A 23,998-nucleotide genomic window follows, 5' to 3' on the forward strand; every position below is an offset into this window, starting at 1 on the left:
CCTCAGTAGGGATGAGGTCAACTGGTTGAGGTCCCTCAGATATTCACACATTGAAAAATGAGTTGTATTTACATTGTACTCATTCTTCAGGGCCCTTCTGAATATGATGGACAGAAATCGAATGTAAGGAATGAAGGCCTTCCTGCTCTTGACCCTCAGTCTGTCCACAGATCATTAAGAAGATCTGGGCAAAGTCCACCCTGTATCCATTCCATAGGCAGTAAGCAATCTGGAGCTGTGTCTGGTTAATCTGATCCAAAACCCAGAACTGCCACCCAAACACTCAACAAGATGAGTGAAGAAATACCCCATGAGTCTGTCAGCCTGCTCATATATACAGTGCCCTTCCTGAGCAGCTGACCATTCTCATCCACTATTCTCTGTGGCCCATCAACCTGCACACTCCCTGGTATTGATTCCAGATGGAATCTCAATGGCATTTCATTCTCATCAAAATAATTCATCCTCAGGGCATCTCTGAGGGAATCAACAGTAATGGTGAAGTGTTTGGTGCCTTGCTTTAAGGTGTAGTGGATGGATTCATCACTTTCCACGTACACAGCAGTATACCAGAATTCACAAAGATCATGATACATTTTGCCCGGATTTAGAGTTAGGGCACCATAGAGTGGACTACTCAAGAAGAAGGTGTTCAACCTTCCAATGATAGAAGTGGCAGTGTGATTTGTTGAGAGTTTTGCCATCCAGTTATTCATGTTATGCGGATGGCATCAGCAGAAAGAGATATATGAGATGCCTTCTTGACATTATCGGCAGGATTATAGTTTGCAGCAAGAAGATTTTTAGGAGATGGTTTAGGAGCCATTTTGATATTATGAAATGAAGTGAAGGAATTAAGAGTGAAAGCAGAAATTAATAAGAGAGATGATGATGATGGAGAGTAAATGAAGAAGGAAATAAATGAAGGAATTTGAAGATATGGGAGTAAATGATTTTCGAGATGAATCTGAAAGTGAAGGTAAATGTGAGTATTTATAGAGGAAAGAGAAAATGGAATTCAAAACGGTAAGTTTGAAAAAGTTCAAAACAGTTTTGATCGGTTTTGACATCCGCATTTAATGTTTCCCATCACACATAATGTATGACGGTTGACAGCCCACAAAAATTACCCACTAACACTTTTTGTCTTCCCAAGGTAACAAAAACCATCATTTAAATTGAAAGTGTCATGCTACGTAAGCTGAACAGTAACTGTCCAGATGAAAAATTGTAAGGTTGGCATGCACTATCCTTAAATATTAAAAAGAATGATTTGACACACCAAACTCATTTTAATGCATCTGGAGGTTGACTGGACACTCCAGTTTCACTGGTGGATTAGGCCAGTAGAACATGCATTAATGGTACACTGGAGGGACACTCCAGTAAGTACCCAGATTGACCATTCTGGTAATCCTCAAACACGCACATCAACTAATATAAACAAATGAGAGGGACACATTACAAAGCAACTGAAGTTACTTCAAACATGCACATCAACTTATCCAGTATTAATGAGAGGGACACATTTACAAGGTACTAGAAACATTTTTCAGAAAAATTTGTCCAGTGAGAAAATAAATTAATAAATTCCCCTAAACTTAGATATATAAAAAAATGTGGTCTGAGTCTTTCCCCTGGAATGGTGATCCATAAATCTATCAGTGCAAAGATAGTATCACAAAGGCGTTCGATAGCTTTACTGGTATAGATTTATAAATCTGGAATCAAAGAACCCTGCCAGTGTCACAAAGGCGTTCATAACAAGGTTCCAGATTAAGGGTTCAACATTCCCAACTCACTGACAAGATTTTGAAAAAGTTTTCATCAAAGGTTTTGTAAAAATGTCAGCAAGTTGTTTATCAGTGGGAATAAAGTGGATTTCAACATCATTCTTCATTACATGATCGCGATAAAATGATACCTGACATCAATGTGTTTCGTTGGAATGCATGACTGGATTGTTTGAGATAGCAATGGCACTGGTATTGTCACAAAAGATAGGAGTCTTTGAATACTTAATACCATAATCAAGCAACTGGTGCTTCATCCAGAGTATCTGAGCACAACAACTGGCTGCAGACACATATTCTGCTTCAGCAGTGGATAAAGAAACTGAAGTTTGCTTTACTGGTCCAGCTCACCAGTTTGCACCAAGGAAATGACATCCACCAGTAGTGGATTTCTGTCTATCTTACAACCTGCATGATCTGAATCTGAATAACCCATTAGATCTAAGCCTGAGCCTTTGGGATACCAAAGACCCAAACTGGGAGTACCCTTAGGTACTTCAAAATGCGCTTTACAGCCGCCAGATGAGATTTTTGGGTTAGACTGATATCTGGCACAAAGACATGTTGCAAACATTATATCTGGTCTACTGGCAGTTAAATACATTAGTGAACCAATCATGCCTCTATAGACAGTGGTGTTCACTGGCTTCCCATCAGGGTCTGAATCTATTGTTAAAGGTGCAGAAATAGGAGTTGATTTTGAGGTGAAGAATTCATATCGATTTTCTTAAAATATCTCTAACATATTTTTCTTGATTAATAAAAATACCATCACTGGTTTGTTTAATCTGGAGTCCAAGAAAAAATGTTAATTCACCCATTAAACTCATTTCAAATTTTGAAGACATGATTTTTGAAAATTTCTTGCACAAAGATTCATCAGTAGAACCAAAAATAATATCATCAACATAAACTTGTACCAACAGAAGATTACCTCTTTCACGAAGAATAAATAAGGTATTGTCAATTGCACCTCTTTTGAAACCATTTTCTGATAAGTGTTTGGTCAGAGTATCATACCAGGCTCGAGGGGCTTGTCTGAGGCCATACATGCCTTGTCCAGACGATATACCCAATGTGGATGCTTTCATCAATGAAGCCTGGAGGTTGCTTGACAAAAACTTCTTCTTCTAATTCTCCATTCAAAAATGCACTTTTACGTCCATCTGGTAGACCTTGAACTTATGATGAGCAGCAAAGGCTAAAAACATTCTGATGGCTTCTAACCTTGCTACCGGTGCAAATGATTCTTCAAAGTCAAGGTTTGTCTGGACGTACCCTTGTGCCACCAATCTGGCCTTATTTCTGATCACATGACCATCTTCGTCAACCTTATTCCTGAAGACCCATCTGGTTCCAATTGGTTCTTTCTTGCCAACTGGAGGAGGAACCAGATTCCAAACTTTATTTCGTTCGAACTGGTGAAGCTCTTCTTGCATAGCTATCACCCAGCTTGGGTCATTCATTGCCTCGTCAATCTTCTTTGGTTCAATCAGTGATAAGAAGCTGACATATAAACATTGTTCACTGGAGGCACTTCTGGTCTGAACCCCTCTACTGGAGTCACGATAATCTGGTTGATTGGGTGAGCTTTTGTCCACTTAGAGTATTGACCAGGATTGTTTCTTACAACATATCAGTGCAAGAGTTCAATTGATTCTCTGGAGTAGGATCTTGCCAGACAACTTCAGTCTCTTCATCAGAATCTGTAAGATCACGATTTGCATCATGAAATTCTTCATTTAAAGGCATTTCTTGGATTACTGGCTCAAAATCAATTGAATCTGATACTGGAGGAGTAGTACGAACATCTGATCCAATAACAAGTTCAGAGGGTAGTTTGAAACTTATTGAAGGATAGAATGAAGTATTACTGGAAGGTTTTTCAAATTGCACTGGTTCCAAGTCAGGATGGAAACATCTTCAGATGAATCTTTATTGTAGTTGATAGGATCAGATTCACCAAAGATAATTGGACTTTCTGGGGGAGAATTAAGGTTGGCCTTTTATTGATTGCTTCATTTGACTCATCAAATGTGACATGTATTGACTCCTGACCTTTACCAGTCTCTTGTTGTAGACCTGAAGGCTTTGCGAATGGCTGAATATCCTAAGAAATATCCTTCATCAGCTTTGGCATCAATTTGCCTAACTGACTGGAGTCGTTCAGGATGTATACTGGACATCCAAAAACGTGAAAATAACAATATTTGGTTTTCTATTTCTAATATTCATAGGATGTCTTCTTGTGTCTCTTCACGTATACTGAGCGATTTTGAGTATGACAAGCGGTTGCAATTGCTTCAGCCCAGTACATTTTAGGAAGACCAGATTCAGCAAGCATACTCTGGCAGCTTCTATCAGCGTTCTGTTCTTTCTTTCTACAACTCCATTCTGTTCTGTGTGTGTGTGATGAGAAATTCTGGGAGATGCCAGTGTCAGTGCAGAATTTCTCCAGAGTTGCATTCTGGAATTCTGTTCCATTATCACTTCTTAACTGACACACTCTTTGCTTGTATTTGAGTTCAATTTGCTTGATAAGAGCGATGATTTCAGCAGCAGTTTCATTCTTTGATTTAAGAAATATTACCCAACAATATCTGGAGTATTCATCAACAACTACCAGGGTATATTTCTTACCAGCACGAGTCTGAACATTCACTGGACCAAAGAGGTCCATATGAAGCATATGAAGAGGTTCAGATATGCTAAAATTCTGTTTTGTCTTGAAACTGGTGTGTTTCTGCTTCCCCATCTCACATCTGGACATGGCCTTTCCTTTTGAAGGAGACAGAAGGTATCCCATCTGCAAGTTGTTTTCTGGACAACTTGTTGATATTTTTGAAATTTAAATGGGACAACCTTTTATGCCATAGCCAGTTTTGTCTTCATCAGCCTTGGTATAGAAACACTGCTCGGAAGGAGAGCTTTCCATATCCATTATGTACACATTCCCTTTTCTGGGAGCAATCAATACTACCTTTCAATCCTTATTAAATACGATGCCTTGAGAGATGTTAAATAACACCTGGTAGCCATCATCACACAACTGGCTCACACTTATGAGATTATACTTCAACCATTTACATAAGCCACTCGTCTGATTTTGACTTGACCATTGTTCAGAACACCATATCCCTCAGTCTTTCCAGAACCATCATTTCCAAAGTAATGGAGGGTCCGTCTGAAACTTCGAACTCCTCCAGCAGGGTCTTACATCCGGTCATTGTCCTGCCAGCAGCGCTGTCAAGATACCAAATATATTTCTTTTGATCGCCCTGCACATCCACCAGATTATTAGTTTAAAGGTTTGCGAACCCATCGACTGATGGGTTCTCTGGATCCACAAGGATGGATCCCAGCAGGTATCTGGTTGATTTCACTTTCAAAAATAGTGGGTTTCTCAGTAAACACCACTGGAACTGACAGTTTTGAAACCTTTTTCTTTTTCTTGTCAATAGGTGTGCTCGATTTTACTTTCTTGGAAAAAGGTTTTGTATTTTGTTTAGGCCAGATGAAGTACCCTCAAAATTGTTAATTCTTGCATTACAACTTTGAACTTGACGAGCCAGTAGTTGAAACTGCCTCTCCAACCTTAACAAATATTTTCTTCAGATGACACCATAGCCTTTCCAGTTGACTGTACTTTTGGCTTAGGTGGAGGAACAACATTCTTCTTTTTCTGAACCTGGGGTTCTTTAGAAGATGATTGAGGCAAAGGTTTATTCTGCTTAACCTTCTTGATTGGAGCATTCATCTGTGGAGCTCCAGTCTTAACCTCAGACAATTGAACAGGAGGAATAATACAAGTTTTGGGTGTAGTTGGTTCATTATAGATAGTGCTAGGTTTCAACACTTCAGGCAGTCGGTCAACAACAGGTATTAATGCAGCAGCATTAACATCACCCCCCAGATATGCACGTTTTTGGGAGGGGTACTGGTTACGTGCAGCATCATATGGTTTCTTGATCTCAAGCCATGACTGGATAACATGTTTTTATTTTGATAAAAGATTTTCTAGTTCTTCCTTTTCTTGGACCAGTTGTTAAGTAACCAAAACGTATGCTTTGAAAGCTAGTTCAATATCTTGCAATTCTTTCAACTTAGATTGTAAGTTTGTCATTTCAGAAAAATTTGTTTCAAAATTATTTGACATTTCTGAACGAACAGTTTCCACAAGCATTAAATCAGAGTTTAAAGCTTTAACAATGTCCAATTTTAACTCAGAATCAGTTTCTTTGTCATAATCTATTACCTTTTTAATGACAATGTCCACCCATCTTCCAGATGTGACATCTTCTTTCACCAGATGCTCTTCATCAGCTAGAGCCATATAACAACAATCTCTTTCCTCTTCATCATCGACTGATGAGTCATCAGAGGGAACCCATTCTTCTTTTGCCACCATGCACTTATTATTATCTTTCTCTGCAGACATGAGAGCAATTTGAGCCTTAAGCTTTTTGTATTTTAATCTGTAGCTATCATCAGGCTTGTTATAAGAAATTGATGAACCAGATTGTGAGACAAACTGATTGGACTTGCACTCTTTCATGAAATGACCTTTTCTGCCACACTTAAAGCATGTCAAATTGGTCTTATCAGTGGAAGAACTGGGTGCAGTGTGTCCAGTGGGTCTGTTAGCTCTGGCTTTGAAACGGTTAAACGTTTTAGCCATCATAGCCATTAGATCATCACTATCAGTTTCATCATAATCTGGAGAGATATTATTCATGACTCCATAATCCATTAATTCAGACATCATCTTCTTCATAGAAAATACATTCTCGGAAGACATTAATGCTGCACATGGTGGTTCAGTATGACTAACCACAGGGGAACTACTGGAAGCATGATTAATAGCATCTTTTTCTGCCTCAATTCTCTGGGCTTGATTCTCTTCAGTGAATCTAAAGGCTCCATACAAAGATGACAGAGTATGGGAATGCAAGGTTTTACCTTGTCTCAAGACCACGATCATATGAGACCACTTTGAAGGAAGAATATCACAAAATTTTTCAAGAAGTATGTCCTTGTCCTTCTCTACCCCAAGCCCTATTAACTGGTTTATGATGGACATAAATCTGGTGTAGGTACCAGTTAATGATTCATTGAGTAGGGCAAAAAATGACTCGTACTTCTTATTTAAAGCCACTTTCCTGGTAACAATAGCATCATCACCACCTTCATACTGGTTCACTAGTTCATCCCACATGCTTTTGGCACTGGGATAAAGCACTAGTGTAGGAATTAGAGCTTCAGGAACGGCCCCGATGATCATGACTTTTAAGGTAGTGTCAATATTGACCAGTCTCCTTTCCTCTTCAGACCAATGTTCCTCTCTCTTTTCCCTCCCAGATCTTGCTCCAGTTGGATCAAGAAGTGGATTAAGAGTACTTCTAGGAATATAGGGTCCTTCATTTAAAATTTTAAGCATATTCCTCTCAATACCAGTAACATGTAATAACATCCTGGCTTTCCACGTGCCAAATTCATCACCATTCCCACTGAATTTGGGAACAGGAGTGTTTGAGTAGTGCACATGCACGTGTGGAGAAGCAGGAATAGGAGGAGGTGGTGGTGGATTCTTCTTAGCATGGTCATTGGTTTGTTTAAATTCATTTATGGGTGGAGGTCCAGTATTTAAAGGGTTTCCTTGTGTATTCTCTGGGTTGGCCATCGAGAGAATGCAGATGTAGGCAAGTATATTAGCCTTCTACTCTGATACCAATTGTAAAGTCCCTCACTCGATGGTTTAACCCACAGTGTAGAATAACAAGTCAAGTAATCACTAGAGAGGACTAGTATTAAATGTCAAGTAAGCACTAGATTGGACTAGTATTACGATTAATATAAATGCAAGAATATATATAACATAATACGTACTTAAGCAATATAAAAATAAGCAAATAAGTAAACGGTGAGACACAATGTAATTTTCAAGTGTATTTTATTTATTGATGTTAAATAAAATACAAGGTTGTTGCGGAACAAGATATTACAAAGTAAGTATCTAAACAACCTATGAATTACAAGTGATCTAATCTTTGCTAAATAAACTCTTTGATCGAAATACTTAAAGTTGTGAAGTATGACTGTTTAGATCGAGAGTATTTGAGAAAAGGCACCAAATTGCAAAAGTATATTTTTGGACGAGGAAGTGACTTGGTATTTATAGGCAAAAAGAATAAATATAATATTCTTTTTGCCGTACAAATATGGTTACATGCATTTAAGGAAATTACATTAATTCCTTAAAAGCATTGATTAAAGTACAAGAATAAAGTCACATGATAGTGACTTGTCTTCTAATTAACCAACCACCTTTACATGCGTGTAAGGCTTTTAATAAAAGACAAATGGATTGTCCGGTTAAAGGCATGTAAAGGCATAAAGTCAATTCCTCGTAATCAGTGTTCAGACTTGTAAGGTCTAGAACACTGACAAGGACTCCAGTCAAGAGATCTGGTAAGTCTTCCAGTGAGCTCCGCTATTTGTCAAACTTCTTTCTTCAGACTTCAGTCTTCGACTCCAGTGAGAATGTTCTTTAGTGGAAAGATCTTGACTGGAGTGAAGTCCAGTGAACAAATCTGGTGGAATCCAGATTTCTATACAAGTAAGTTGTTCACTGGTCTTCACATAATTTCTGGACAAATCTTCAGAGGGCTCCAGTAGTTACGTCTGGAGCGAGTCCAGTAAATCTGGACCTAACAAAATAATCATACGCCGTTTCGAAAAATCAACCTCTAATTGAAAAACCCCAAATTATTATCGAAACCCTAATTTTCGATTTGAGAAATTCGTACAAAAAATCTTAATCGATTCACTTGTAATTCAGAACCTGTCTCTGATACCATGATAAAAACTAGATCAAACAAACTTTTCTCCTATTAATTGAATTTCAATCGATTAACAACAATTATTCAATCTGATCTCAAGCAAGAATGAATCAATAACCAAACAAAACTTAACCTCAGCTATTATGGATTAAGTCTATTATCTAGATTGATAATAGTTCTATTACAAGTATCGAATTAATACCAGAAAAATATGAATATATGAATGTGTATTTGAGAGAGAATCAGCAACAGGAAAATTATATCGAATGGATGCATGAATTATTATATATACTAAAAAGCATGAATCGGTTTACGTGCGTCACACATTCTCAACACTTTTAGTCCCTGTCGTTAAATTTGTTACAACAATGGTCCCTATCAGCTAACTCTAACCTTTTAACTTTAGTTTTCTTAATATTTGCCACATAACTTTAACCTTTTAACTTTTGTCACATAACTTTAATTTCTTTTACTTTTAGCACAAAAGTTTGCTTTTATTTAGTTTTAAAACATATGTTTTTCTAACTTTTGCCACGAAAGTTTCATTTTTTTACTTTTTATGACGGAAACTTTTAACTTTTAACTTTATTTCATTTAAATTTAATTTCTTTTATTTTTGGCACGAAAGCTTTGTTTTATTTAGTTTCTAAACTTTTATTTTTCTAATTTCTTCCACGAAAATTCATTATTTTTACTTTTTATCACATAAACTTTTAAAGTTTTACTTTTTGTCACATAACTTTTATTTCTTTTATTTCTTGCACGAAAATTTTGTGTTATTTACTTTTTATACATTTGTTTTTCTAACTTTTGTCACAAAAGTTTCATTTTCTTTACTTTTTATCACATAAATTTACGAAGTTTTAGTCATTCTACTTTTTGCCACATCACTTTTATTTTTTCTACTTTTCACACAAAGTTTTGTTCTATTTACTTTTTATACCTTTATTTTTTCAACTTCAGTCACCAACGTTTCATTTTTCTTTACTTTTTATCACATTTTACTTTTTCACTTTTGCTACAAAAATTTCATTTTATATAATTTTTCACATGTTTACATGTCACGTAATGTCTCCCGGGGCAACGCCCGGGGACAAAAACTAGTTAATTCTAGAAATAAATAAAAGCTTCCTTTTATACTCCAGCTCTTATTCTCTTTTACAATCTGCACCTCCTGCTTTATCATCTTGTCATTTTGAGTTCAGAACTACAATTCTTGCACAACAAGTTCTAAACACACAAGTTTAGTCCTTAGACTTAGACTTTGATAAGAAGGTTAAGACTAAAAATACATATAAATTTAACAGCTACTAGCATTTCATATTTGCTGATGTATTATGAATTGGTCTTGCGGATTGCTATTTCCGGACTTAATAGAGGGCTTGTTGCAACCGAAGAATATTTGCAGAAGGCAGATTCTGCAGCCAAAGAGATTGAAGCTGTTGGGGGACCTGTTGATCTCTCAGCCGATCTCGACAAACACTAATGAAGATAGAAACTGATTTCAGCAGTGTGTTCTCATCTCGTACTCTAGGTGAAAGTCGTTCAGGCCCTCCAACCAGAAGACTACTTCTTATAACTCTTGGTCAGGTATCGTGTAACAACTCATTCCACATTGATAAAAGGAAAATAATACTGCAGTAATATCTGAGTAATAAAGTTTATAATTGTTAAAAGTATAATCTTATTCTGTTTGGTTGCCTATTACATGATTAGATGTGCAGGAAGGACTTAGAGTGTGATATTTGTGGATAGAAGGACTAAAGCTGTACAAAGGAGAAGAGTTACAAGTGCAGGGACTAAAGATGGTATTTTGTAAACAGTGTGTGTAAATACAGCCTTCCATCAGATTTAGAAATAGAAGAATATACACACACAATTCATTCTGTATTTTTTCTCTCGATATATATATGTATATACAAATATATATATCTCTTTTCAATAAGTCTGTAATAATATTTTTTGAGAGTTTGATTCCTTCTTTGTAATAGAACATTCAACATATAGTTGGGTGATTCACACTTGAGTAGCAGGTGTGTTTATTGGTGATTGATTTAAATCTATTTGAGAATAGATTTGGGTTTCTGGATATATTTGTGGTATTGAGAATTTGTTCATGGTATTAGAGCGGCGTATGATCATTCGATCACCGTTCTGATTTTGTTCGTTCGGTTCGATCAAAGAAACCCTAATTTTTTGAGAAAATTAGGGTTCGGGGGTTCGTGTGGAATTATTGGGCGTTTTCTCTCAATCTTCATTCTCTGAAGATTATTGTGCTTGGATCTGATGATTTTTGCTTGATCTGTTTCTTCAAATCGACTAAGTGAATTGATTGAAAAGTAGATCTCAATCTTCCGCTGTCTCTTAATCTTCCGAAAGCACTGTTTGCATTCTTCTTTACCTTTATTCTTCTTTTATTTCTGTTGTGTTTGTATAATATTTTTTTTCCAAAGTCACTTTTCTCTCATAAAACCATTCGTGTTAAACTTGACCTATCTCCTTGAGAGGTGTGGAATCCTGTCCCTGGCACGTTTATGTGAGAAAAGATATTTTTTATCAAAAGTTTTCTATATATATATATATTTTTTTCTTTTCTTTCGTTTTAGTATTATTGATTGAGATTATCTGTTCTTGTTTTTTGTTGATTATCTGACTCTTATTCTGTGCAATTATCTAAGAATATTTGCTAAAATGGATGATGATAATGTAAATTTTGATTATGAATATAAAGATTCTGAAATCAGTAATAATAGTGTTACTAAAATTAGTAAACTAGACTTGGGAAGTCCTTTACATTTGCATCCTAATGATTCAAGTACTTTGTCTATTGTGTCAATAAAACTTAAAGGAACTGAAAATTATCAAATCTGGAGTTGTGCTATGTTGCTTGCTTTAGAGGCAAAAAATAAAATAGGTTTTATTGATGGTTCTTGTAGAAGATCTAATGTAGATGAAGTTCTTGGTAGACAATGGGATGGATGTAATGCTGTGGTTATTTCTTAGATTTTGAATTGTATTTCTGAAGAGTTATATCTTGGTCAAATTTTCTCTAGAAAAGCTTCTCTTATATGGCAAGAATTAAAAGAAACTTATGATAAAGTGGATGGTTCAGTGATTTTTAACTTTCATCATAAAATTCATTCTTTGTGTCAAAATGGTATGCTGTTGTCTGATTATTATCACAAATTGAATGCTCTGTGGAAACAGTTTGATGTTATTGTTTAATTACCTAGATGTACATGTCATGCTGCTCAGGATTTTGCAAAACATACTCAGTTGATTAAATTGATGCAATTTTTAATGGGCTTAGATGATGTGTATATGAATGTTAGAAGTAATATATTAACAAGAGATCCTTTACCTGACTTAAAAACTGCTTATTCTATTCTTTCCAGGGATGAGTCACATAGAGGGTTAACTTCTAATTCTAATGCTAAGTCGCAGTCTTCTACTTTTGTGTCTAAAGTTAATAATTCTAGAAATTTACCTTCTGTGAATAACTTTGCTAAATCTGGTAGAAATAATGGGTCTTTATCTGCTAAAGGTCCTTCTGTGGTTTGTGATAATTGTGGTTTTAATGGGCATACTATTGTAAATGTTTCAAATTAATTGGTTATCCTCCTGATTTTGGTAAAAAGAAGTCTGGCAATTTTCAAAACGGTCAGAAAAGGTTTTCTAGTAACAATACTTCTACTTCTGATAATCCTTCTACTTCTAGTACTGCTAATTTTTCTGATGAGCAGTTAACCAGGATTCTGAATTTGTTGAAAGATAATTCTGATTCATCTCAAAAAGTGAATGCCAACATGGCAGGTGTGTTATTTAATGACAGCAAGATATTTCACAAATATTTTGATAAATTCTTTTGTTCAAATTCAAATTTTAGATTAAAAACTGTTAGAAAGGGTTGGATTAATGACTCAAGAGCTAATCATCATATTACCTTTTCTGATGATAATCTTGTTGATGTCTTGGATGTATCTGCTTTAAAAATTAAAGTTGGTCACCCAAATGGAACTTTTGCATATGTTCAGAAAATTGGAAACTTACAATTAACACCTTATTTGACTCTTTTTGATGTTCTGATTGTTCCTGAGTATTGTGTCAGTTTATTATCTGTTTATAAAGTTGCTAAGCATAGTAAATATCTTATTGCTTTTGATGATAATATGAGTTATATAATGGCTCAGGGTTTGAACACAATGACTGTTCTAGGGACTGCTAGACAGGATGGTGGAGTATACTATATTGATGAATGTTTAGAAGGTAAAGATAGGATGATTACTTGCAATGTGTCTAAAACTGTTTGGCATCATAGATTAGGACATCCTGCTGATTCTGCTCTGAATAAACTTCAAACTGAATTACAATTTAAACATGATAAAGAATCTGTTTGTGAAATTTGTCATCAAGCTAAGCAAACTAGAGATGTTTTTCATCAAAGTAATCATAAGTCAACTGAATTAGGTCAACTCATACATTTAGATGTTTGGGGTCCATATAGAGTTACTGGTAGAGGTGGTTATAGATATTTTTTGACTATTGTGGATGATTATACCAGGGCTGTTTGGGTGTATTTGATGAAATCTAAAGAAGAATTGTTTGAAAACACTGTTGTATTTTATAACTTATTAAAAAATCAGTTTAAAAAAACCATTAAAACTTTAAGAAGTGACAATGGAACTGAGTTTATTAATAAATCATTTACTACTTTTGTTGAGACAAATGGTATTGTGCATCAAACTTCTATTCCTTATACTCCACAACAAAATGGAATAGTTGAAAGAAAACATAGACATATTCTTAATGTGGCTAGGTCTCTTTTGTTTCAAGGGGGTATACCCTTAAACTTGTGGACTGAATGTATTTTGACTGCTTGTTATCTGATTAACAGGTTACCTTCCTCTGTGCTAAATGGAAAAACTCCTTATGAGATGGTGTTTAATAAACTTCCTTCTTTCTCTCTCTTAAGATCTTTTGGTTGCTTGTGTTTTTCAAAGAATTTAAATGTTTTAGACAAATTTCAAAGTAGATCTTCTAAATGTATTTTAATTGATTATTCTAGTTCTAAAAAAGGATACAAACTTCTTTCTCTCAATGATAATAGAATATTTTTTTCCAGAGATGTAAAATTCTTTGAAAATATATTTCCTTTAAAAGATAAAAAAACAAGTTAAAATTTCTGAAAATCTTTTAGAACAAGAAAATGTCTTTGATTCATATGAGCAACCTTTTATTCCCAATGATGAAGTGAGAGGAAATGAGGTGAGTGATAGCAGTAACCATTCTCACTCTGGCAGTGCTTCTTCTAGCTCTACCAGTAAGAATCTGGATGCTGCTACAGATGAATTACATGAAAATAATTTTGAAGGGGAAATGACCATGTCATTAACAATGAAGTTGCTCATATGTACAATCAAGAGAACATTGTTTTAGAAGCTGAAAATGAAAGTAACAATGATTTACTTGTTGATAATTCTAGTCAAAATCTTAGAAGATCAGAAAGAGTTTCAGTTTTTCCTGTAAACAAGTATAAGGATTTTGTTGTTAATAGTAGTATTAAGTATGGTCTTGAAAAGTTTGTATGCTATTCCAATTTACATCCAAGTTGTGTTTCTTTCATGTCTGTATTAAATAAGAGCATTGAACCAAATAAATATAGTATTGCTTGTAAAGAAAAGCATTGGGTAGATGCTATGAATCTTGAAATGGAGGCTCTTTATAGAAATAATACCTGGGAATTAACTGATCTTCCAAAAGGAAAAGAACCAATAGGATGTAAATGGGTGTATAAGATAAAGTATAAGTCTAATGGTGAGATAGAAAGGTATAAAGCTAGATTAGTAGCTAAAGTTTATAGTCAAAAGGAAGGGGTAGACTTTGATGAGACTTTTTCACCGGTGGTTAAAATTGTCACTATTAGGTGTTTAATAACTTTAGCTGTTCAAAATAATTGGTGTTTATATCAACTTGATATAAACAATGTTTTTTTGTATGGTGATCTTGAAGAAACTGTTTATATGAAACTGCCTGAAGGTTTTTTTGATAAAAATGATGCAAGAGTTTGTAAATTAAACAAGTCTCTTTATGGTCTAAAACAAGCACCTAGACAATGGAATGCTAAACTGACTGATGCTTTGATTGGTGATGGTTTTATGCAAAGTAAAAGTGATTACTCTCTTTTTACTAAATCTGATAATGGTTTGTTTATTGCCTTGTTAGTGTATGTAGATGACATTATTGTCACTGGTAACAGTAAGGAAGAAATTGATAAGTTTAAAACTTATCTCAAAACCAAATTCTTAATAAAAGATTTAGGAAAACTTAAGTATTTCTTAGGTATTGAAGTTGTTGATACTGATAATGGTGTATGCTTAAATCAAAGAAAATATTGTTTGGATCTTTTATCTGAATTTGGTTTACTTGCTAGCAAACCTGTTAGTGTTCCTCTTAATCCTAATGTTCAATTGTCTAGTTGTGAATCTATTGATGATCCTGTTCTTGAGAATATTACTGAATATCAAAAGTTGATTGGTAAACTTATATATTTGACTCACACAAGGCCTGATATTGCTTACATTGTACATTGTTTAAGTCAATTCATGCATAAACCTCTCACTTCTCATCTTAAGGTTGCTCTTAGAGTATTGAGGTACTTAAAAGGAGCTCCTGGGAAAGGTGTTTTAATTAGCAAATCTAATTTTATCAAACTTGAAGCATATGTTGATTCAAATTGGGCTAAATGTATTTCTAGCAGAAGGTCTGTTACTAGTTATGTTGTTTATTTTTGTGATTCATTAGTTTCTTGGAAAAGTAAGAAACAAAACACTATCTCTAAATCATCTACTGAAGGTGAGTATAGGGCAATGGCTTCTGTTACTTGTGAAGTTATTTGGATTGTGAAAATTTTGCAGGATTTACAAATCTTAAATGTACTTCCTGTTAAATTGTTTTGTGATAATAAATCTGCAATTAAGATTGCTTCCAACCCTGTTTTCCATGAAAGAACTAAACACCTTGAAATTAATCTTCATTTTGTTAGAGAAAAGATATTAGCTGGTGTTATAAAAACTGAGAAAATAGATTCTGCTTCTAATATAGCAGATATTCTTACAAAGGGGTTGGATACAAAATCTCATGAATTCATTTGTGACAAGTTAAAACTTGTTAGTTTGTTTGAGAATAAGATTAAGGGGATGTTAAAAGTATAATCTTATTCTGTTTGGTTGCTTATTACATGATTAGATGTGCAGGAAGGACTTAGAGTGTGATATTTGTGGATAGAAGGACTAAAGTTGTACAAAGGAGAAGAGTTACAAGTGCAGGGACTAAAGATGGTATTTTGTAAACAGTGTGTGTAAATACAGCCTTCCATCAGATTTAGAAATAGAAGAATATACACACACAATTCAATCTGTATTTTTTCTCTCGATATATATATATACACAAATATATATATCTCTTTTCAATAAGTCTGTAATAATATTTTTTGAGAGTTTGATTCCTTCTTTGTAATAGAACATGCAACATATAGTTGGGTGATTCACACTTGAGTAGCAGGTGTGTTTATTGGTGATTGATTTAAATCTATTTGAGAATAGATTTGGGTTTCTGGATATATTTGTGGTATTGAGAATTTGTTCAATAATAATTGATCCCACATAGATATCAGATGAGAAGTTTAACGACTTATTTATAAGCTATATGTTTTGGGCTACTTTTCTTTTTGACCAGCAAACACACTAAAACACACACACACCCTAAACTACACCTTTCATAACACCTTTGTCCCAAAGTAGGAGGCTTCTAATAGCTCTCACTGTCATTTCAAGTTGTCCCAAATGATATTGGGCTAGCTATATCTTGAGCAAAGACTTTGATAACATAGTCGAGTTTGAGCTTGGCGCGCCATTGCCTTTTCAACCAGTGGAAGTGACTGCTACTTTAACCCATAAGTTTGAGAAAATAGGTTCATGTTCATCCTTGTGAATCAATTTCCTTGAGTTGATTTTCATGGACCATATATAGAGCTGACTGTATTAAGTTTATAACTAACTTAAATGGGTCAATTTGAGCTATTTAATAATAGGTCTAATAAGTGAAATATTAGAAACAGCTTATAAATATCTAGATCAAATATGTGTCACAACTCACAAGTAATCTAACGAGTAGCTTAATGCTTACAACTTCCTAATTTGTTTTTACAATAAGATTAAATTACTTTTTACCTGCTGTACGTTTTTAAACTGTGCCTAATACATGTAGTTTTTACAAGATTTCGATGTTCGACAGTGAGTCGCCAAAACCCAGCCCATTTTGACCTGCCCTCAAATAACTTTTTGTCAATAGAACAGTCATACCCATTTGACCTGTTACTCTACCGGTTTATATTCCACCTTGAACCATTCTCATACACACTCTGATAACTGTTTAATGTTCATAGGATTTAGCACTATCAGAATCATATTTGAGAAAACAACAATAAAAACAACAAAAGTTTATTACAGCTGCCACCTTTGGAAGTACGTCAACTGCCACAACAATTTAGGCCATCAACTAATAGAGGAAGAGGAGATAGAGGTGAGCATAGAGTGTTTGTGGTCTCATAAACTGTAAATGTCCTACATATGGTCATTTGGACATTATGATCTACTGAGTTCATAAATAAGATGAATTCTGGTCAGATAATAACATAAAGTTGTTATAGATAATGGATTCATTTATGTAAATATACATCTAATATACTACTAGCAATATTCTCTTCTTGATCTACTGAAATGTTCATAGTGCTCAAAGTGATTTTTGGCACATCACATCACTGCAACCCAAAATCCAAGCAATATTCTCTTCTTGCTCGATCAAGCATTTTTTCGGCACACCACATCACTACAACTAGAGTCCACGCATGTAGAATCTGAAGTTGATGGTTCTTTGTTTCTGGCACTGGAAGATCTTGTGGTTCCATCTCCTCTTTTTCTTTCTAGTTTTTTTCACATCAGTTTTTGTGCGGATGATTCTGACCCAAGAACTGAGCTCTTGATTCTCCTGGTTCGACTACCTTCATTTGCTGCAGATTCACTATTGCTGCTCCTGTTCTTTCTGGTCTTGTGATTGGGTGTGTCATTCCCATATGAGACCCCCGCTTGGTTTGCTTTTACTTGTGTGGGCGGCTAGCAGTGGCGGATCCACCTGACCAAAGATCTTCATTGCACAACGAAAATTCCACAATAAGCACGCCCTTATTACTCAGTAAAACACAAATGCCTAATGAAAGGTGTCACCAGATTGAGGCTCTTACCTCTAAAAAAGGTTTAGACCGTTCCTTGGACGGGCTGTTTTTAGAGGTGTGTGTACACACGACAATTGCTTTTTATGAACAAAATAAGATCTAAACTTCATGAAGCAACTTAACAAATCATATATACCACTTGCCATCAACATATGGTGACATGGTGTTTAATATCTAAAGCAAGTCTTGACGATTGTACGAATAGTACACCAGCAATTGCAAACAATGCCAGGACTTGCATCGATAAAACTTTAATCAAAAATGCTTAACATACTTCTAACTTTAAGTTTTATAGATGCAAGTTTTATAGATCCTGTTCAAACCGCCATTTCTTTGTTTTATTTGGAATATTTTGTTCATTTCTTTGTTTTAAAATCTAAAATATAATGATCATGTTCATACCGTCATCTATAAATTTAATTAAGTTTTATAAACTATAAAGCATGTTCAATTTGTCATTTCTTTGTTTCCTTTGGGAAAAAAAATAGTTTGAACAAAGATCATTATGCCAATTAAACAAAAACCCAACTCTGCTTTTGACAATTAGTCAAACCCAAAATACTTTTTATTTGACTGGTCAACCAACCGCCCAGTTCCAAGTTAACCTAATTTAATCGGTTGACCTGGCGCCTGGGTATGAAATCATTGTTTGCAATTTTTATATGTTTTTCTCTTTCTTTGTAAATTAAATCTATAGAAACTAAAATGTACTTGAAATTGTGGAAAGGGGACCTAGATGGGGCAAGAAGCAACCTCTCGTGATTGCAGTTAATGATGTTTTTGTGTACTCAGTCCTAGTATGTAGTTCCATATGATATTATGTTCACAGTTTCTTGCATTTTAATATTTATATGATATAAATAAGGTTGTATTATTTTATCAATGTTTATGACCACATGGGTTCCACTCACACCCGCAACATTGTGCATTTGATAGATCTCTATCTTCTTCGTTGTATATAAGAATAAGTAAAAACATTAAACAGGTATAAATCTGAATGATTGAGTGATATGTACTTTCTAATAAAAGTCCACTTTGATAGAAATATGATCTTTAACATTATTATGAGTAAAAGTAGAAAAAGAAAGAAAAAAAATGTATGTTTATAAGGTCATTTGCAAACTTACATGACACTGGTACAATGATGAATTCAAAAACAACCGTTAGCTTAAATAACCGACTCTTCAAAAGATATTTGTGAGATAAAGTAGAAACAATCTCCCACATTAATTTTTTTTTTTCCTGTTCAAGTAGAGTCATTCTCATATATGTCACAAATTTCACGACTCATACCTACTTTACACAAGCCAAATCGACAGACTAAAAACTTTCCAAATATTCAAATGAGGCTTACTCCTCCTCTTTGAAAAACAAAACCAATTTTACCTAACTATAATTGTAGTCACATGAAGCTAACAACACGAATTTACCATCAAAGTGTGTTTTGTAAAAGGAAGTGATATTGCTGCAACAAATATGTAGTATACTACTCATATTTTTACTGACTTTCTCTTTGACCGAAGGTCACTTCATTTTCTATAGCAAGTTCGAGGTGGATAGTAGGAAACTCGAACCCGATAACAAAATTGCTATCCGAATGCGAGCGGATCCCCATCGGCAGTGCCGGCTTAAGCTTTTTTGATGCCTTAAACAAGATCAATTTTGATGGTCTAGCTCACTAGCATACAATTTTTTTTTAATCATTATAATCAGATTTACAAAAAGGAATCACAAAAGACGAGCGGTGAAACTAGTGGCTCGGACGCCACTGGTGTACCGGGTGGTGGTAGACACGCCGACGTGGTGGTGCCGCCGCTAGTTCGTAGTTTGTTGTGGATTGTAGTCTATAGAACACTAATATCTATCTTGCAAGTTTAAAGTCTAATTAAAATATTAAGCTGAAAATATAAAAATTAGAGTTCTTTGTATTTTGGGGGCGTTAGGCTCATGCCTAACCCTTAACTATTGTTAAGCCGGCAATGCCCATCGGATTAGGGACCCGATCAAGGATGAACTATTGCCACACTGACCTGATACTGATCCCCATTTATAAACCCGAAACCCTACCCGATATGAATTAGTTTTCTCGACAATATATCAAACTTCTTTATAGTTAGACTCAAACGATCTTTTCAAGTTCAAAAAATATCACCTTTATGAGTCATATCCGTTATGTCTCCTTCATTGTATTTGTTTATTTAAATTGTTACTATATGACAAACTTAGCATGTTATTCTATGACAAAACTTGTCATTTTTGTTAGCAAAAGAATACACCAAAAGAAACTAATCATGAAAAATGCATAAACTTTGTATTGAGGTTTAGGGTCAATCTTGAATTCCTTTGTACTCTTAAGAATCATTTTAACAAAATACCCTTCAATTCTCTAGACAGATTACAGAAAGATAGTATTGGTGACAAAAAATTTCAAACATTTGTAGACACATTTGAATGAACAACCTTGTTTTTTTGCCTGCCCATAAGCCAAAGCAAACTCCTCTTCACAAAAGATGGTGCATTTGATGATGCTGCTGTTTGTGGATCAACATTGTGACAATTCTGTACTTCATGATCATGACAACCCGCCTCAGACGCCTTCGAGTCATCTCCAGCAACATGTTGCCGAAGCAAGAATTGTAACGAGTATATCCCGGTGGTTGATGGTGGCTCAATGGCGGCTGAACCCGTCATTGTTGAATTAGGCTTTTCTTTTTTCCCTCTGAGCCAAATTTTGGATACCGAAAAGCTCTCCCTTCTCATACTTCCACCACTACCGCTCCTTGACGCTTCAATCCCTTTAAAATCTCGTCTTGAATCCCCACCACATTCCGACATTGCTGGCCTATGCCCTGGGGTAATTGGAAGATTTAACTTCTTGTTTGATTGTTTCTTGACTTGTATCCGAATTGGTACTTGTAATGATAAATTATCATCCATCACATACTCAAAAGATCCCATTGAAAAACACCTCCTACTATCAATTTTACTCTTTTCATCACTGTCCTCACAACCACTAACTCCATCCACATTCTTAAATTTCCCGAGTTTAACCATCACAACTTTCTCTTTATCCTCATCTTCCATAACTTCATTTCGACCCGAATTCGTTCTTTCAAATTCAAACTCTTCACCAATACTAAAATGTGAATTCACCCTTTGAATCCTACTACTATTTCCACCCTCATTATTCACAATCTCCCTGAAACTTTCTTCGCCAGATTCAAGAACAAGCACAAAAGGTGAACAACAAGTATTTGAATTATTATAATCCAAAAGCAAATTACTTCTACAAAGAGGGCAAGTAGAATGAGACAAAAGCCATGTATCTATACAATCCATATGAAAAGCATGACTACATTTAGGCAACAATCTAAGCTTATCATCACATTCAAACTCACATAGACAAACAGCACAATCAAATGGGCTTTTGTTTACACCAATTATAGACTTATAACTAAAAACAGGAAGTGAGTCAATAAAAGACTGGTCAACCCCAGAATCATGAAGACTAAATAACTGTTGTAATTGACCTTGAAGTGCACTCACATTATCAAATTCATCAGGGTCTCTGTTTGATGGTTTTATAAGAAATCTAACAAGAAGATGAAGTAATCCAGAAATGAAAAAAATAATGGCAAGAATTATGATGATTAACAAAACACTTGGACTCACATTGTTGTTTAGGCTTGACCCACCAGCTCCGGCGGCTTGAAACGCCGGCGGCGGCGGCGGTGGTGGCTGGCTGTAAAAATATGGTTTTTCATATGGAGAAAGGAGGATTTTTCTGTCCATTTTTTGTGTGCAAGAAAATGAAAAAAGATTGAAACTTTATGATGAAATCATATGAAATAAAGAAAGCCCATGTGTTGAAATAATGTAAAATGGTGATATATTAATGGGTTGTGAAGGATTGGGACTCTGCAAGTCAAAGAGAGAGAGAAATGAAAATGACAGTTGTACAGAAATAAATTTGGATCAATGAACGATCTTTAATTTAATTTACAGAGAAAAATAATGATGATCCATGAATATGAAAAAAATATGGCAGGTCAATCTGGAGAAATTAGGAGTAGGTTTATTGCATGTCAATTATTCTTATATGTTACTACAACTTACAATTACAATATATTATGAACAATTATTTATTTCAAAATGAATAAGATTTAGCTGTTTTCATATAATTATTTTGTGATTAATATTAGGATAGTGGTTGGCTGGTTACATATGTGGACTGTGGAATGTTATAAATTATGTTATGAGAGGTAATATAATACTAATATTATACAACAAAGTAATATGTTAAATTTATTATATAATATGTAATATTATATTTGATATTATACAACTGTGTATAATATGAAATTATTAAAATAATGTTTGGGATTATTTTTTAAAGTTATTATTTTATTAATATATTTGTAAACATAAATAATTTAAAAAACTGTTTGGATGAATAATTGATTATTTATTATAAAAATGTAGTTTTTGAGAAGTATATACATACATGTTTTTTTTAAAACACAATTTTGAAAATACAAAATTTATTTTGAAGACACAAAATCATTTTTGAAAAACTTAACAACAAACAACCCCCAAAAAAGTATGATCTGGAACCATCCTACGACCCCACAGCTTATTTATCAACCTTATCTTCTCTTTGACGCCACAATTCTTGATGTTGCACAACGTCTTTGTGCCATTAGCGTCGTGGTATAGATATTGAAGACGCCATCACGGCGCCTCATTGTGTAACACCCCACCGTTGGCGGAAACATGAGGTGTCATGAAAAATATAGCACGACATGAAATTACATAGATACTGCTAAATGAAATAAAATATAATAAATATATTTTCAAAAACATGAGTTCAAAGTCATAATAGTGCTAAAATAGCTTATTACAACCAAGTCCATAAAGAAATAATCCAAGGCATGTAGACTTAAAGTCTGACAATAAATAAAGGAGCACTAAACTCCGAAGTTCAGCCTAGCATAGCAGTCTTTATCCTTGATTAGCCTGAGCACCTGAAAAGTATACTAAAATGTGTCAACACAAAGGTTGGTGAGTTCGTAGGTTTTATGTCAAAAATCTAGTCAAAGAAATAAGTCTTTTGTCGATTCTTTTAAGTCTAAACAAGTAATAGTTCAATATATAACGAGCAGAGTTATGCCATAATAAATCCAAATGTCTCAATGTCTCAAAGTCCGGCCTTAGGGTACCTGCCTTAGTCCAAAGTCTCAAAGTCTCAAGTCTCCAATACACACAAAAAGCACGTCAATTAAACACATCATTAAGCACAACAACAAACACATGATCACATACATACAACAAGACAGAAGCACGTCAAATGGCATAAGTAACTCTATACGCACAGGCTCAATACTGAACATAAACAGAAATCGACAAAACTGTTTAAAAAGAACAAGTATACTTTTCACCCCAACACATGTAAAAGAGAGGCTACGAAACTCACCTGAAAAGCAGCACAAGTATAAATATCCTAGATCAACGAACAAGAACACGAACAGTCAAATACACCTGAAACAAGCTCACTATCTGTCCAAAAGTCCTACATTGTCCACAAGTCACCCATTAAGTACTTGAATTTGATTGTACTTGTCTATGTCTTATACTAGTGTCTTAGGAAATGCCATTATGTCTTGTCAAATGTAGTAATATATGTAATAGTCCTTTTTGTCCTTATAAATTGTCCAAATGAAATAATTATTTTAATAATGCCACATTTTAATGTTTACATCACGTCAAGTTCTCGTATGGAAAGGCTTATGGAATATGTCAAGTCCGATAAGTCATTGATTATTGTTATATAAATGTATAATTTACATAGTCTTTATAAGGTTCTTTTAGTCACATGTGCGTATTACATTACGATAATTGGAATTTAATTATAAACATTGCTCAACTTATTTAAAATATAAATTTGCTTTGTTTAAACTTTATTTTTGACTAAATCACAACTTAGTCTCATTTTAAGCCAAAAGATCCAATAATACCCAAAAATAACTCAAACTTAATTTACCAAAAGGACAAAAATAGACAAGTTATAAATCTGTCAT

The 23,998-nt window shown here is 34.4% G+C and overlaps 1 protein-coding gene and 1 pseudogene across 1 annotated transcript; one reads left to right on the forward strand and one right to left on the reverse strand.

The window, feature by feature from the left end:
• The first annotated feature begins 9,962 nt into the window (after nt 1–9,962).
• Nucleotides 9,963–17,241, forward strand: LOC122591469 (annotated as a pseudogene).
• A 2,988-nt stretch (nt 17,242–20,229) lies between these two features.
• Nucleotides 20,230–21,765, reverse strand: LOC122593480 (RING-H2 finger protein ATL13-like). The gene has a single exon (XM_043765897.1). It carries the CDS (start codon nt 21,711–21,713, stop codon nt 20,349–20,351), a length of 1,365 nt encoding a protein of 454 aa, XP_043621832.1. The 5' UTR covers nt 21,714–21,765; the 3' UTR covers nt 20,230–20,348.
• Between the last annotated feature and the right edge of the window lie 2,233 nt (nt 21,766–23,998).

The sequence above is a fragment of the Erigeron canadensis genome, chromosome 3 (assembly GCF_010389155.1).
Source record: "Erigeron canadensis isolate Cc75 chromosome 3, C_canadensis_v1, whole genome shotgun sequence".
Classification (NCBI taxonomy): domain Eukaryota; kingdom Viridiplantae; phylum Streptophyta; class Magnoliopsida; order Asterales; family Asteraceae; genus Erigeron; species Erigeron canadensis.

Bases quoted from the DNA above. Each gene is read 5' to 3' on its own strand.
- LOC122593480 (XM_043765897.1), bottom strand. From the start codon at position 21,713: ATGGACAGAAAAATCCTCCTTTCTCCATATGAAAAACCATATTTTTAC.